This window comes from Tribolium castaneum, chromosome 9, assembly GCF_031307605.1.
Source record: "Tribolium castaneum strain GA2 chromosome 9, icTriCast1.1, whole genome shotgun sequence".
Lineage (NCBI taxonomy): Eukaryota > Metazoa > Arthropoda > Insecta > Coleoptera > Tenebrionidae > Tribolium > Tribolium castaneum.
In genome coordinates, this window is record NC_087402.1 from 4,124,138 (window position 1) to 4,138,251 (window position 14,114).

A 14,114-nucleotide genomic window follows, 5' to 3' on the forward strand; every position below is an offset into this window, starting at 1 on the left:
TGCCAATGAACCTTTACAAGAACACACCAGTGAACCTATAGAAGATCATTCCGATGTTGCAACAGAACAGGAAGAAGAAGATGAAGAAAGCGAAGTAGAAAATTAGGTGTGAGAAAAAAGTATGGTGTGTCTAAAATTTGTTATTCTAGTTATAAATACTTTGTATATTTGACGACTTGTAAATTTATTATAGGTGTTATGTAATTGTTACATTTTATATTAAACTATACTGTTAAAAAAATCTTATTTTTTATTAATTCTTGTCCCATACGTTTCGCTCTTGTCAGACTTTACAATCAGAAAGATTCTCACTTTGCAGAATTCTTGTCCGATCAAAATTTTTAAAGTCAATGAATGACAGATAAGAGATTACAACAATTCTCGAACTTACGGTGCAAAAATATAATAAATAAACGATATTACAAATGTCAAAATGTTTAGGTATTCGTTATCGTGGTATATTTTTGCATTCACATTATTGGAATCAATAATTAACACACATTTAACAGTTCATGACAGCAATCATGGTAAGTTCTTCTCACATTTGGACCCCTTCAAAGTACTAAAATCGCCCTTTAACAACATTTAAACACAAAACAAGTCATATCAATGCCATTTTAGGTTTTATCACAAACAATCAGAGGTATTTCGACAGCGATCTTGGCGTTATCCAAGAGGTAAGTCCACATTTCATTACATAAAACTCTTATTTATTTTAAATTTATTTTTGTCTGTGTTGCAGGAAATTACATCCGGATTGAGGTAGATTTGATTACATGCTTGATACTGTTTCCATATTACATAAATTTTTTTGTAGGTCATCAAGAATCAATGACGCAAATCTTAAATTACAACTCAAGTTTGAACCTGAATTTCTTGATTTTAAATACAGGCATGTAATTCAAACCACTGGATTTTCCTCACCTAAATGTGACATTTTTAGACCTTTGGGAGTTCCTCATTTAGAAAAAGTTACTTTGTTTAATATTGACAACAACAAAAGTATTGATATGACCTCTATTTCGGGAAGTACAGTACATTTTCACAGTTCTTTTTTTGAGGATAAGGTTTGTAAATGTGTGGAAGACGCACATTTTTCAGTTAATCCAATTCCAGAAAATTCCTCCTCTTGGTAACACTTCCTTCAATGTTGTTTTCTTGGGTCGTGAGGAAGGTTATGTTGAAAGCAATTTATTTATTCACACCACCGAGGGTCACTTTAAATATAACGTACCCGAAACCCCTCAAAAAATTCCCAATCACATGTTTATAATTTTAGGTCAAAGGTTCAAGCATTTACAGCCCCTACCGACTCCGCCCCATTGTGGGCATAAAACTGCCAATAAACGCCTCATTTTCTCCTTTAATCTACATGCACAACCCCCACACTCAGCCCATTCAAGTAAGCTTAAAACCACCCCACAAAAACAGTCCCCAACAAATCAATTTCCAGATAGTGGAAGTGTACAGCAGTGGCGGGGACTTCCACCTCGAGCTCCCCACCGGCGAGCTCGAGGGCCCCAAAGACATGTGGGAAATCCCGCCGCTGCAAACCAAAGCCGTAATTCGCGTCCGATTTCAAGCGAAATCTGAACAAAACCACACAGCCTATGTGCGCATCAAAATCAACAGTACGGAAGAAATACTTGTTGTGCCATTAGAAGTTCAAGTCTCAGCAGATGGGGGCATTTTTGAGCCCCAAGGAAGCATAGATTTCGGAATCGGGGGCAACCTAGATTCACCCAAAACCGTCGACTTGTGCGTCTTTAACCCCTTAAAAAAGGCCGTGAAAATACACAGCGTTGCCGCTTCTTCCAATTCGGTGAAAGTTGATTTCGAAAATACGAAAGTTATGCCCACGAAGAACGGTTGTGTTAAAGTTGGCACTCTCACTCTGGATTGTAAGTAAATTTCTGGCTCCGGTGAAAATAAAATTTTTTTTCTCAGGGAAAAGTGCATTCAAGTCGGAGGAATTTTTCGGGAAAATTACAGTGAAATACAAGAATGGCAAAAGTAAAACGGAAATTCCGTACTACTTGACCGTTCTTGAGGGGGGCATTACGTACGACCCGCTCGTTACGCGATATTTTATCAATGACAAGTCGGAAGGTTTGGCTTCACGGAGTTTCAAAGTGAAGAATAATTTTCAGTCGCCGGTCAGAATAATCAACTTTACATTAAACGAAGATGCACAGAAATATTTTAAAGTGAGTTCTAGTTGAATGCTTCCAGTTTTACATTTTCTCTTACAGATTGAAAATTTTAAACCAATTTTACTCAAACCTCAACACGAGTCAACAATTTTCACCGTCAAACTAAAAAATGGGATTCAAATCACCGATTTGAAGGTCAATTCAAATATAATTATCAAAACGAACGTTTCGGAACTGTTCGTGCCTCTTTTGAGCTACAACGGGAAGCTTCAAGTGGTATTATTACAATGAAATTTTTGCGCTCATTCGTTCAAAAAAATATTTTTTTAGTTTTTACCTTTCAAAAGTAAAGATTATTCGCTCGACCTCGGCTTAATTAGCTTCGATGCCACCAAAGAGATATTTTTCCTCATCCTCAACACAAACCCGGTCACTGTAACAATAAAAAACGTCAAAACCTCCATACCCATGACCAGTGCAGTTCTGCTGGGTTGTGCCAAAGGTGACCACAATTCGGCTTTACTCCAAGTGACGTTTCAAAATTTAACGAAATGCGTAAGTCCGAAAATACCGAAACGACCGAAACCACCGAATTATTTTTGTAGAATTCGTTAAAAACAACCGAATATGCGGTGATACGTCTAACGGTCCAAACTTTTAATGCCGAAGGCCAAATCTGGGGGGACGTCCAGATTGAAACCCAGTATGAGAATCTTTCGGTCCCGGTGCACTTCAAGGTGGCCCCCGGAAAGCTCGAAATAGGGCCCGATAGGCTAGTCTTTGACCAGTGTTTTCCGGTATTTATTTCCCAAGTCGTAGAAAAAATATCAAAAAAATCTTGCAGGGTAAAATATGCTCGCACCCGTTACGGGTCCACTCGACTTTCAATGACCCAATGATAATCGAGGAGATAATAAGTCTGCCACCGGACAAACGCCTGAGTAGCAAACATTCGGGGCACATTTTGGCCCGCGCGACTAAAGTCATTGGGCATTTGTACCTGGATCCGACCCTGGGCTGCGGTAACGAGTGTTACACGGGGCTGCAGCACGATACGACAGGTAATTGGTTGATTGGGAAAATTGCGGTTTCTGATTGGTTGGTTGTAGCACAATGGCTGAAAACGCTAAGTCTTTCGAAATCGATCTCTGATTTCGATTTAAATCTAGTCAATGTTTTTTATAATAGGTATTTAAATTTCACCGCCAATGGCTCGAAACGTTGGCAGAATTTGACACTGAGACTTGACACTTCCGAAGTGAGGGGTCACATTTTCAAAACGCGGGTCAAGATGAGTTGGCCTAGTCTCATAGTTGAGCAAAACTTGGAAAATAAGTCGGTTTTTACGTTCCCTTTGACCCAAATCGGGAATATTTCCTATCGGAACATCACGATAAGAAATCCGGCGAGTTATAGTCTCGTAGTCCAGTTGGTCATGGACAAGGCCTACCCCGATATTCGGTCACTAACCGAAGGCCTGCCCTCGAATTTTATCCCAAACGGGTTCAATGAAAACAAAGCTAAACACGGGTTTTTCTTTCATGAAAGTCTAAAATCGCGTCATTACGACCTGAGCGATAGTTTAAATCTGAAAATTCACGAAGAATCAATTCCGGTTGTGCTAAATCCGGGCGAGAATTTTACGTTCACGGTCGGTTTCAAGAGCGAAGATACTGAACCCAATTCGGCGCTAATCTTTATTCGGAACAATTTGACTATTCTGGAGGTTGTCAAGTTGCGCGGACAGGGGGCGCACCCTCTGTTCAAATTCGGTAACCGCAAGCCCGGTTCGGTTCAACCGCTTTCGTTCGAACTAACCGAAAAGCATCTCAAAGATTGCGAAAAAGAGAAACAGTACAGGAATCCTTCGCCGAATTTGAGCGTAAAAAGGTCGTTCACTGCGCGGAATATCGGCGATGTGACCATTTACATAAATGCGTTTTTTATTAACGATTTGCCGTGTGAAGGTTACGGTTTTAAGATACTTAACTGTGTGCCGTTTGTGTTGCATCCGAACGGTACGAAAAAAATCGACATTGCTTTTACCCCCGATTTGACACTTTCGAAAGTCACCCGGATTCTGGTGTTAGACACGAGTCTGAATTTTCCCGTTAATTATACCTTGCACACGACTATACCGCCGTACTATTTGGGGCTTTGTTCGAGTCTGATAATGAGGCCGAGCTGGGAGAGTTATTTGAGTTTTGTTGCGATCGGTTTTATGTTTTTGTTGTTTGTTTTTATCGTTCTGTTGGCAATCATGGACGCGGAGAGGATTAAAAAACAAACGATTAGCGCCCTAATGACGCCGAATAATTTAACGGCACAGCCGGTCCTGGACTTGAGGCTTGTCGGCCAACAAACGCGGGCCGAAATTCGGTCCAATAAAACCGAAGATAAGAAAATTGACGAACAAAAGAACGTCGATAAGAATGAGGGGAAAGCAAAGGACGGTGAAAAATACACGGTACTTGTCCCCACAACCGGGAAAAGTAAGAAAAAACTGACGAAAAAGTGCAGTAACGAGTTAGAAAAGAGTGATAACGACGCACAAAAGAAGCCAAACGAAGTACAAATTAAAAGAAAGTTTGTAGAGGTGAAAAACGAGGAGAAAAAGTCGAGCGTCAGTGTTACAAAAGCTGAGAAAAAGCCGCTTCAAGTGTGTAAAAAAGTTACCAAAAATACTATTGTACCTGCTTACGAAGAAGAAACTTCGTCCACCACGACTGACTCTAGCAGCAATAACGAAGAAAACGACAAAGAAACAGACCAAAGAAACTCGAAAGTTTGCTCAAAGGCCAAGTCCAAGCCAGAAACGCCCCCCGTTGTTGAAGACAAACCCCACCAGAAAATCGAGCGCAAAAAATCGGGCCCTAAACCGGCCCTGAAGAAAGAAACCGACAAGCCCGAAACAAAATTCAAGTCACACAAACCGAAAAAAGACCGCCAACATTTAAGCAAAAAACTATCGGGAGACAAAAATTTTAAAATGGAGAAACGCGAAAGCCCCCCTGTGCGAGTAAGCCCCCCGATTACGTCACCAGTGTGGGGCGAAAACCGGGCCACTTTCAGCGACGTGGTGGCGCGGGACAGTGTGGCCAACACGCGACCGCTGTCACAAATCCCGACCAACAAACCGACAATGTACGTGGAGCCCTACAAGCAGACTTCGGCCGAATTGGGGCCGATTGGCTCGCGCCGGATTGATTTCTGGCAGGATGAGACACTTGAAGATTCGAATAGTTATTTTTCGAATTCGTACGAGGCTAATCCGAATTTGTTCGATGATTTCGTTGGCGGTGAAAATTGGGCGCAGAGTCCCATGATGGGGCTGTTTGATGGGACGGAGAATGAGCGAGGGGTAACGGATCCGTGGAATTTGGGGACTAGTGTCTGGGATTCGTTTTATTCGCCTTTGGGGGAGAATCTGGGAGTGGGGCAACAACAACAACAGCAGCAGCAGCAACAGTCGGGGTATTTGTGGGGCTCGTCTCCCGTGTGGCAACCGTGGGCCCCCACGGAGCCGAAGACGCCCACGAGGACGCCTCCGGGGTTCGACGCGTTTACGCAAAGGAAGAACGAGGAGGTAAGGAAATGACATACCTCCTTAAAGTTTTGGGTGTCTAGGTATGCAACTCGCTTACGCTCGTTGCATAAAGACAGCCCTCGAACTTGAAGCTTGTTTTCGCACTCGTATTAATAACTATAGAATGTTTAGAAGTCTTTTTAGAGCCTTGTAGAAGATTTAACTCTAAATTCTTTCATTATGCATTTTTTAAAAGTTCTACTGTTTTCGCAGTTTTTTTGATCGCTAGCTGCATTGCGCCTTGTGTTTTTTTTTAGATGGCGCCGCAGCAGAGGGAGACTTACAACCCGTTTGGAACAAGTAATATCTGGACACAGCAGCAAAACCCGTGGAACTACCAAGGACAATGAGTGGATCACGTGTCTAGGGTTCAGTTTTGTTTTTCGTCGGCCATTTGCACTTAACGTGGTTTTCTCCATTTTCTGTTGTGAGACTGTGCGTAATTGGATAATACTCATTTGTTGTAGGAACCCTAGTACAAAATTTCAACTTTTGTCGTGTTCAAAACTGTAATTTATTTATTGTTCTGCAGGTCTTCAGAGTAAAATTTTGAGTTTCTTAAAAAATAAATGTTACAATTGAGCCAAGCCTTTTAATCCCCAGGTTAAGAAAAGACGTAATTTTCTTTAAAAAAATTGTTTATTTTGCAAAATAGTACAAATCAATTTGGAAAACTCTGAGAGCGCGTTCCCCGAGAGAAACCTCGCTTGCAACGGTCCATAAACCCTTTATCATCAACAATAGTTTTCCAACCAAATCTAACAATTTAGTCACAAAAGAAATTAAATAAGTTACAATTATAAGCGCAGAATAGGAAGAAAATAACCCACTTATTGTTGTTTGCAATTCGCGTCTCTGGCCGCCTTATCGTTTTCCTCTTTATCGGAATCGCTTTCTTCAGTGGTGTCCTCCAGATCATCGTCATCCTCGTAATCCTCATCCTCATCTTCAATCGCTTCCCCTGTGTAGAACAACACGGCCCTTGGAACAATTCTCTCCCTAATGTAATGCCCAATCTCAAAGTCAGTAGTGAGTAACTGGCGCAACTCGTCGTCGATTTCCTCCCCTTTGGCGTTCTCGGGGAGTTCAGGCGGCGCAAAGAAATTGAAGAACGAGTCGTTCTGAACGGTCTTGGTCACAGTACGGACCACACCGCGGCTCTTATGCTTCTGCTTCTTCTTCACAGTTTTCAGCGTCACGTTCATACCCTTGTTCCAGTTAATGGTGCAACCCTTGCACTTGTAAATTTCCGGGCCCTCGAAATTAAACGGATCGTCCTCTTCCGGCTCGCACTTCATGAAGTATTCTTTCGTGAGGACCGAATTCGTGAAATAGGGGTTGGAGGAGAAGTGGAATGATAGAGTGAAGCTCTAAACAGTGGACTAAGCATCAAACTGAAACACACGTGTTGTTACTCACCATTGGGCTTTCGGAACAGTCGACTTTGATGTCTTGCAGATGGCTAAGGATGGGTTCGTCTGGGGGCTGAATCATCTCGGATAGAAGGTTAACGTTCTGGAAGATGGTCAACCAGAAGTTGGGTATTCCCGTGGGGTCGGGCACATCGTTAGTTTCGGGGTTTTTGGGTATAATCTCCGGCGTTTTCTCCTCCTCGATCTTGGCCTTGTTCTTGAGCTGGTTCCCCAGCGTTTCGTCTTCGTCGTCCGAAGGCCATTGAGATTCCTCCTCCGTGGGCTCGTAAGCCCCCGTCACGATAGTGTTCCTCTTTTCGTACATGGGCACGTACAATTTGTGGTATTTACATTCGAGCGCGTGCACCTCAGCGAAGAACTTGGCCTCGATGTTGGTCGTCTCCAGCTGGAGCTTCTTCAGGGCTTTGATCCGCCGCTTGACGGCCGGGGGCAGCTGCCCCAGCTTGTCGGTGTTCCGCTGGCTCTGCAGCGTGGCCAAGACGTTGGTGAAGTCGAGAAACTTGTTGGGGGTCTTCTGCTCGGCCTCCTCCTCCTCGGGCGAGGAGTCCTCCAGCGACTCGTCCACTTGCTCCGGTTTTGTATTTGCCATTTTACTACAAGGGATAACTTACAAAAACATCGTTTTCGCCGAAAAACACGTGCAAATTCGCACGTCAAAAACGCGAGTTTTTCGAAAAGGAAGCGAAAATTGCGTCGTAGCCGACTACGACCGGCTTGGCAGAGGGGCGACAGCCGGCGGATTAACCGAATTTGGAGCGGATTCTTACCTTTTGCCGGCTGTTTGATGCTGGAATACGAAGACGGGGGACACAGGCAACGGCAACGACGAGAAAGAGAAAATTTGACACCAGCTACGTCGCTACAAAGACGATTTCCTGCAGCTGCGCAGCGTTTGAATTTGGACCGGCGAATTGTGGCAACGGCGCAATTTTCTTCTTTGTCATCGCAACCGAATTTTTTTTCGACTCAAATTAGATTAAAAACGTAAAAACCGCACTTCCTGACTCCCCAAACTGTCCCAAAAATGCAATTTGTGCATTTTTCATCGGTAAAACAGTCAAAAACCAAAGAAAGACAGAGTGTATTGTTGGTTGCATAAAAACAGTTTTTTACTTTTGAAATAATTTTATTCAAAATAGGAAAATAATTTACAACTTTCTTAAGAACAAATTAAATATCACGGCAATTACGGTTGCGCTTGAATTGCGCCACAATAACCCTCAACTGTGGTTATCAATTTGTGAACATAATCGCTGGAATTGAAGTCTTTTTGCTTCCCTGAATCAATATGTAGCTCATAAGTGGGCCCATAGCTCGTAAAAAACTGCAATTTAATTATTACACCGCTAATCACTTAACATAATTACCTCGCTGTTATCGGGAATATCGTTATTTATCTCCTCTCCCACAATTATCGAAGTTAAGTAAGTCCACAACCTGGCCGTATTTACAAAGTTATAGCCGCCCCCGCCGCAGAAAATTGCGGGTTTGTCACACTTGAGTACGCTTTTAACGCATTCGCCTATCGTCGGTAACGTGAGATTGCTTTGGCCGACTTCATCGCCATTGAGGGAGTCAGCCCCGCATTGCACGACAAAAACTTCGGGCTGAAAGGCCGCGACTATTTTGGGGAACGTGTTTTGGAAGACTTTGAGGTACGTTTGGTCGCTGACGCCGTCACGAAACGGCACATTTATTGAGAAATATTTTCCCTTTAATGCGCCAATGTCGCCAAGAAGGCCGGTGCCGGGGTAAAAACCGGGGGCTTGTTTGTGGTAGGAAAGGGTGAGGATTTTTTTGCTCAGTTCAAAAGCGTTCTGGACGCCGTCACCGTGGTGAATGTCCAAGTCTAGGTATAAAATTTTGGTGAATTTTTCCGTTAGTTTTTGGATGGCCAAGACAATGTCGTTTACGTAACAGAAACCGGCTGCTGAGTCTCTGAAAGTTTTTCTGAATTATGGAAATAGTGTGAAGAGGGGAAAAGCACCTCTGGGCGTGGTGCCAGCCCCCAAACCAATTTATCACAACTTTGTAGTCAGTCTTGCATAAAATTTTCGCAGCGGTTATGGAACCACCGGCTATGGTTTTAATAAAATCATAATTATGTTCTAGTATGGGACAGTCGTAACCCAGGCCAAATTCTTGCTGTTCTTCATCATAATCTTCAAAATTGTCCAAGTTATTTACTTTTTTTAGAAAGTTTATATAACTCGAAGAATGAAAAAGTTTGAGCTCATCTTCAGTTGCGTCACGACTTTGGACTGTTAAAACTTTGTCGCTGCATAAAATTCGATACGAATTAATTAAATCTTGCACAATAGAAGCCTGAAATTTGGTCCCTCAATCACCCATTTTTTTGTTTTTGATAATACCCTGTTCAACATAGTTGGAAGCCGATCACATTCACGGCGTAATTTATCACCATAAATATAAACCACTTTTTTGACCTCAGTCATTTTATTTTTAAATATTTACAAAAACCCAATTTCAAATTTGAGGTTATGTAATAATTGTGGTGAGTGGCGCGAAACTCGCAACCAATGAAATTCGTCAAAATTTATGTTGGCTATTCTGCCCTAGAACTACATCAACAGAAAGTAAGACAAAACAGTACATCTCTAGAAACAGCACTGAGAAACCAAATTTTTTTCACTTGGCGTTAAATAAAATGCACCTACCTTTATGGCTTCTGCGTTGGCTACTGTTTGTAGCAGACCATTAAAAAGAAATTAAAAACAACACCATTAAAAAATCTTTATTTGCATGAAAGTTACATGTTATCAAAATAAAGAACACACAATACAACATAATATGTGGCACTCAAACTATAAGAAATTCAATACCACAGATAAATAGAAGGAAAAAAATGCACCTACCTTTATGGCTTCCACGTTGGCTACTGTTTGTAGCAAAACAACAAAAAGAAATTAAAAACAACACCATTAAAAAATCTTTATTTGCACGAAAATTACAACAAGCGACATAATTTAAAGGCTGTAAAAAACAATCAGAAATACTTATTATATTTAAGGATTGCTCTAATTGGTCAAACTAGCTAATAACTAATTTGTCCAGCAAGAACCACGTGGAGGTTTAGAGCATTCTTGCCAGGAAAAAAGGATAAAGGATGAGGTAAACAATGATTATTAGAAAATAAAAAGGGAATAAAGGAATTATTGGTTTGTGAAATGAAAAAATAGTACACAAAAATCAAAGCTTTTTCACTTGGCGTTAAATAAATGCTCTTACCTTTTGTACTGCATCTGCTACCATTTGTAGCAAAACCTAAAAAATAAATTAAAAACACAACCAACAAAAAAATTAATTTGTAGGAAAGTTACAACAAGCGACTTTAATAAATATTATACAGAATAAAGGATACACAATACGGTATAATATATGGCACACAAGCTATTAAATCAACACATCACAAGATAAAACGCAAAAAAATGCACCTACCTTCATATGGCTTCTGCGTTGGCTACTGTTTGTAGCAAGACATTTAAATAATTAAAACAACACCAATAAAAATCTTTATTTGCATGAAAGTTACAACAAGCAACGTTTGTCAATATTAAACAAAATAAAAAATACACAATACGTTTGAAATTATTGGTTTGTGAAATAAATAAATACGACACAGCAATAAAATACACCTACCTTCATATCGCTTCCACGTTGGCTACCGTTTGTAGCATTAAAAAAAATTAAAAACAACACCAATAAAAAATCTTTATTTGCATGAAAATTACAACAAGCGACATAATTTTACGGCTGTAAAAAACAATCAACAATGTTATATTTAAGGATTGCTCTAATTGGTCAAATTAGTCAATAACTAATTTGTCCGGCAAGAACCACGTGGAGGTTTAGAGCATTCTTGCCAGGAAAAAAGGATATAAGGATGAGGTAAACAATGATTATTAGAAAATAAAAAGGGAATAAAGGAATTATTGGTTTGTGAAATGAAAAAATAGTACACAAAAATCAAAGCTTTTTCACTTGGCGTTAAATAAATGCTCTTACCTTTTGTACTGCATCTGCTACCATTTGTAGCAAAACCTAAAAAATAAATTAAAAACACAACCAACAAAAAAATAAATTTGTAGGAAAGTTACAACAAGCGACTTTAATAAATATTATACAGAATAAAGGATACACAATACGGTATAATATATGGCACACAAGCTATTAAATCAACACATCACAAGATAAAACGCAAAAAAATGCACCTACCTTCATATGGCTTCTGCGTTGGCTACCGTTTGTAGCATTAAAAAAAATAATAGTAAAAATGAAACCAAAAAAAAATGTTTATTTGCATTAAATTTTGAGCAAGCCACTTTCATTCATTGAAATCAAAGACAAAATTACGTGGCAATTAATTATTTGAGTGTTTTATTTTATTTATAGTTTCTGAATTTAAAATGTGTCACTCAAAATATCACTTTTCAACACCGCAGTTAAAGATTTTAATTGCAATTAAGTTTTATGAAATTATTGGTTTGTGAAATAAATAAATACGACACAGCAATAAAATACACCTACCTTCATATCGCTTCCACGTTGGCTACCGTTTGTAGCATTAAAAAAAATAATAGTAAAAATGAAACCAAAAAAAAAATGTTTATTTGCATTAAATTTTGAGCAAGCCACTTTCATTCATTGAAATCAAAGACAAAATTACGTGGCAATTAATTATTTGAGTGTTTTATTTTATTTATAGTTTCTGAATTTAAAATGTGTCACTCAAAATATCACTTTTCAACACCGCATTTAAAGATTTTAATTGCAATTAAGTTTTATGAAATTATTGGTTTGTGAAATAAATAAATACGACACAGCAATAAAATACACCTACCTTCATATCGCTTCCACATTGGCTACCGTTTGTAGCATTAAAAAAAATAATAGTAAAAATGAAACCAAAAAAAAATGTTTATTTGCATTAAATTTTGAGCAAGCCACTTTCATTCATTGAAATCAAAGACAAAATTACGTGGCAATTAATTATTTGAGTGTTTTATTTTATTTATAGTTTCTGAATTTAAAATGTGTCACTCAAAATATCACTTTTCAACACCGCATTTAAAGATTTTAATTGCAATTAAGTTTTATGAAATTATTGGTTTGTGAAATAAATAAATACGACACAGCAATAAAATACACCTACCTTCATATCGCTTCCACGTTGGCTACCGTTTGTAGCATTAAAAAAAATAATAATAAAAATGAAACCAAAAAAATGTTTATTTGCATTAAATTTTGAGCAAGCCACTTTCATTCATTGAAATCAAAGACAAAATTACGTGGCAATTAATTATTTGAGTGTTTTATTTTATTTATAGTTTCTGAATTTAAAATGTGTCACTCAAAATATCACTTTTCAACACCGCATTTAAAGATTTTAATTGCAATTAAGTTTTATGAAATTATTGGTTTGTGAAATAAATAAATACGACACAGCAATAAAATACACCTACCTTCATATCGCTTCCACGTTGGCTACCGTTTGTAGCATTAAAAAAAATTAAAAACAACACCAATAAAAAATCTTTATTTGCATGAAAGTTACAACAAGCAACGTTTGTCAATATTAAACAAAATAAAAAATACACAATACGTTTGAAATTATTGGTTTGTGAAATAAATAAATACGACACAGCAATAAAATACACCTACCTTCATATCGCTTCCACGTTGGCTACCGTTTGTAGCATTAAAAAAAATTAAAAACAACACCAATAAAAAATCTTTATTTGCATGAAAATTACAACAAGCGACATAATTTTACGGCTGTAAAAAACAATCAACAATGTTATATTTAAGGATTGCTCTAATTGGTCAAATTAGTCAATAACTAATTTGTCCGGCAAGAACCACGTGGAGGTTTAGAGCATTCTTGCCAGGAAAAAAGGATATAAGGATGAGGTAAACAATGATTATTAGAAAATAAAAAGGGAATAAAGGAATTATTGGTTTGTGAAATGAAAAAATAGTACACAAAAATCAAAGCTTTTTCACTTGGCGTTAAATAAATGCTCTTACCTTTTGTACTGCATCTGCTACCATTTGTAGCAAAACCTAAAAAATAAATTAAAAACACAACCAACAAAAAAATTAATTTGTAGGAAAGTTACAACAAGCGACTTTAATAAATATTATACAGAATAAAGGGTACACAATACGGTGTAATATATGGCACACAAGTTATTAAATTCAACACATCACAAGATAAAACGTAAAAAAATGCACCTACCTTCATATGGCTTTTGCGTTGGCTACTGTTTGTAGCAAGACATTTAAATAATTAAAACAACACCAATAAAAATCTTTATTTGCATGAAAGTTACAACAAGCAACGTTTGTCAATATTAAACAAAATAAAAAATACACAATACGTTTGAAATTATTGGTTTGTGAAATAAATAAATACGACACAGCAATAAAATACACCTACCTTCATATCGCTTCCACGTTGGCTACCGTTTGTAGCATTAAAAAAAATAATAGTAAAAATGAAACCAAAAAAATGTTTATTTGCATTAAATTTTGAGCAAGCCACTTTCATTCATTGAAATCAAAGACAAAATTACGTGGCAATTAATTATTTGAGTGTTTTATTTTATTTATAGTTTCTGAATTTAAAATGTGTCACTCAAAATATCACTTTTCAACACCGCATTTAAAGATTTTAATTGCAATTAAGTTTTATGAAATTATTGGTTTGTGAAATAAATAAATACGACACAGCAATAAAATACACCTACCTTCATATCGCTTCCACGTTGGCTACCGTTTGTAGCATTAAAAAAAATAATAGTAAAAATGAAACCAAAAAAAAATGTTTATTTGCATTAAATTTTGAGCAAGCCACTTTCATTCATTGAAATCAAAGACAAAATTACGTGGCAATTAATTATTTGAGTGTTTTATTTTATT

At 38.0% G+C, this 14,114-nt stretch overlaps 3 protein-coding genes across 3 annotated transcripts; 1 reads left to right on the forward strand and 2 right to left on the reverse strand.

The window, feature by feature from the left end:
* Nucleotides 1-333: 333 nt before the first annotated feature.
* On the forward strand, nucleotides 334-6,321 carry Tmem131 (Transmembrane protein 131). Its single transcript, XM_008193826.3, has 15 exons — nucleotides 334-527; nucleotides 622-677; nucleotides 743-762; nucleotides 818-892; nucleotides 944-1,067; nucleotides 1,117-1,230; nucleotides 1,280-1,402; nucleotides 1,454-1,901; nucleotides 1,948-2,207; nucleotides 2,253-2,429; nucleotides 2,484-2,708; nucleotides 2,759-2,950; nucleotides 2,998-3,214; nucleotides 3,263-5,739; nucleotides 5,997-6,321. The coding sequence occupies exons 1-15, from the start codon at nucleotides 434-436 to the stop codon at nucleotides 6,087-6,089; spliced, it is 4,695 nt and encodes a 1,564-aa protein (XP_008192048.1). The 5' UTR covers nucleotides 334-433; the 3' UTR covers nucleotides 6,090-6,321.
* Nucleotides 6,322-6,359: 38 nt separating this feature from the next.
* Nucleotides 6,360-8,100, reverse strand: LOC103312656 (nucleosome assembly protein 1-like 1). Its single transcript, XM_008193827.3, has 3 exons — nucleotides 7,940-8,100; nucleotides 7,159-7,765; nucleotides 6,360-7,109 (listed from the first exon to the last, which is right to left on the reverse strand). Exons 2-3 carry the CDS (start codon nucleotides 7,759-7,761, stop codon nucleotides 6,570-6,572), a joined length of 1,143 nt encoding a protein of 380 aa, XP_008192049.1. The 5' UTR covers nucleotides 7,762-7,765; nucleotides 7,940-8,100; the 3' UTR covers nucleotides 6,360-6,569.
* Nucleotides 8,101-8,277: 177 nt separating this feature from the next.
* LOC659641 (histone deacetylase 8) lies at nucleotides 8,278-9,720 on the reverse strand. The gene is made up of 4 exons (XM_008193829.3): nucleotides 9,545-9,720; nucleotides 9,160-9,497; nucleotides 8,540-9,110; nucleotides 8,278-8,496 (listed from the first exon to the last, which is right to left on the reverse strand). The coding sequence occupies exons 1-4, from the start codon at nucleotides 9,626-9,628 to the stop codon at nucleotides 8,359-8,361; spliced, it is 1,131 nt and encodes a 376-aa protein (XP_008192051.1). The 5' UTR covers nucleotides 9,629-9,720; the 3' UTR covers nucleotides 8,278-8,358.
* Between the last annotated feature and the right edge of the window lie 4,394 nt (nucleotides 9,721-14,114).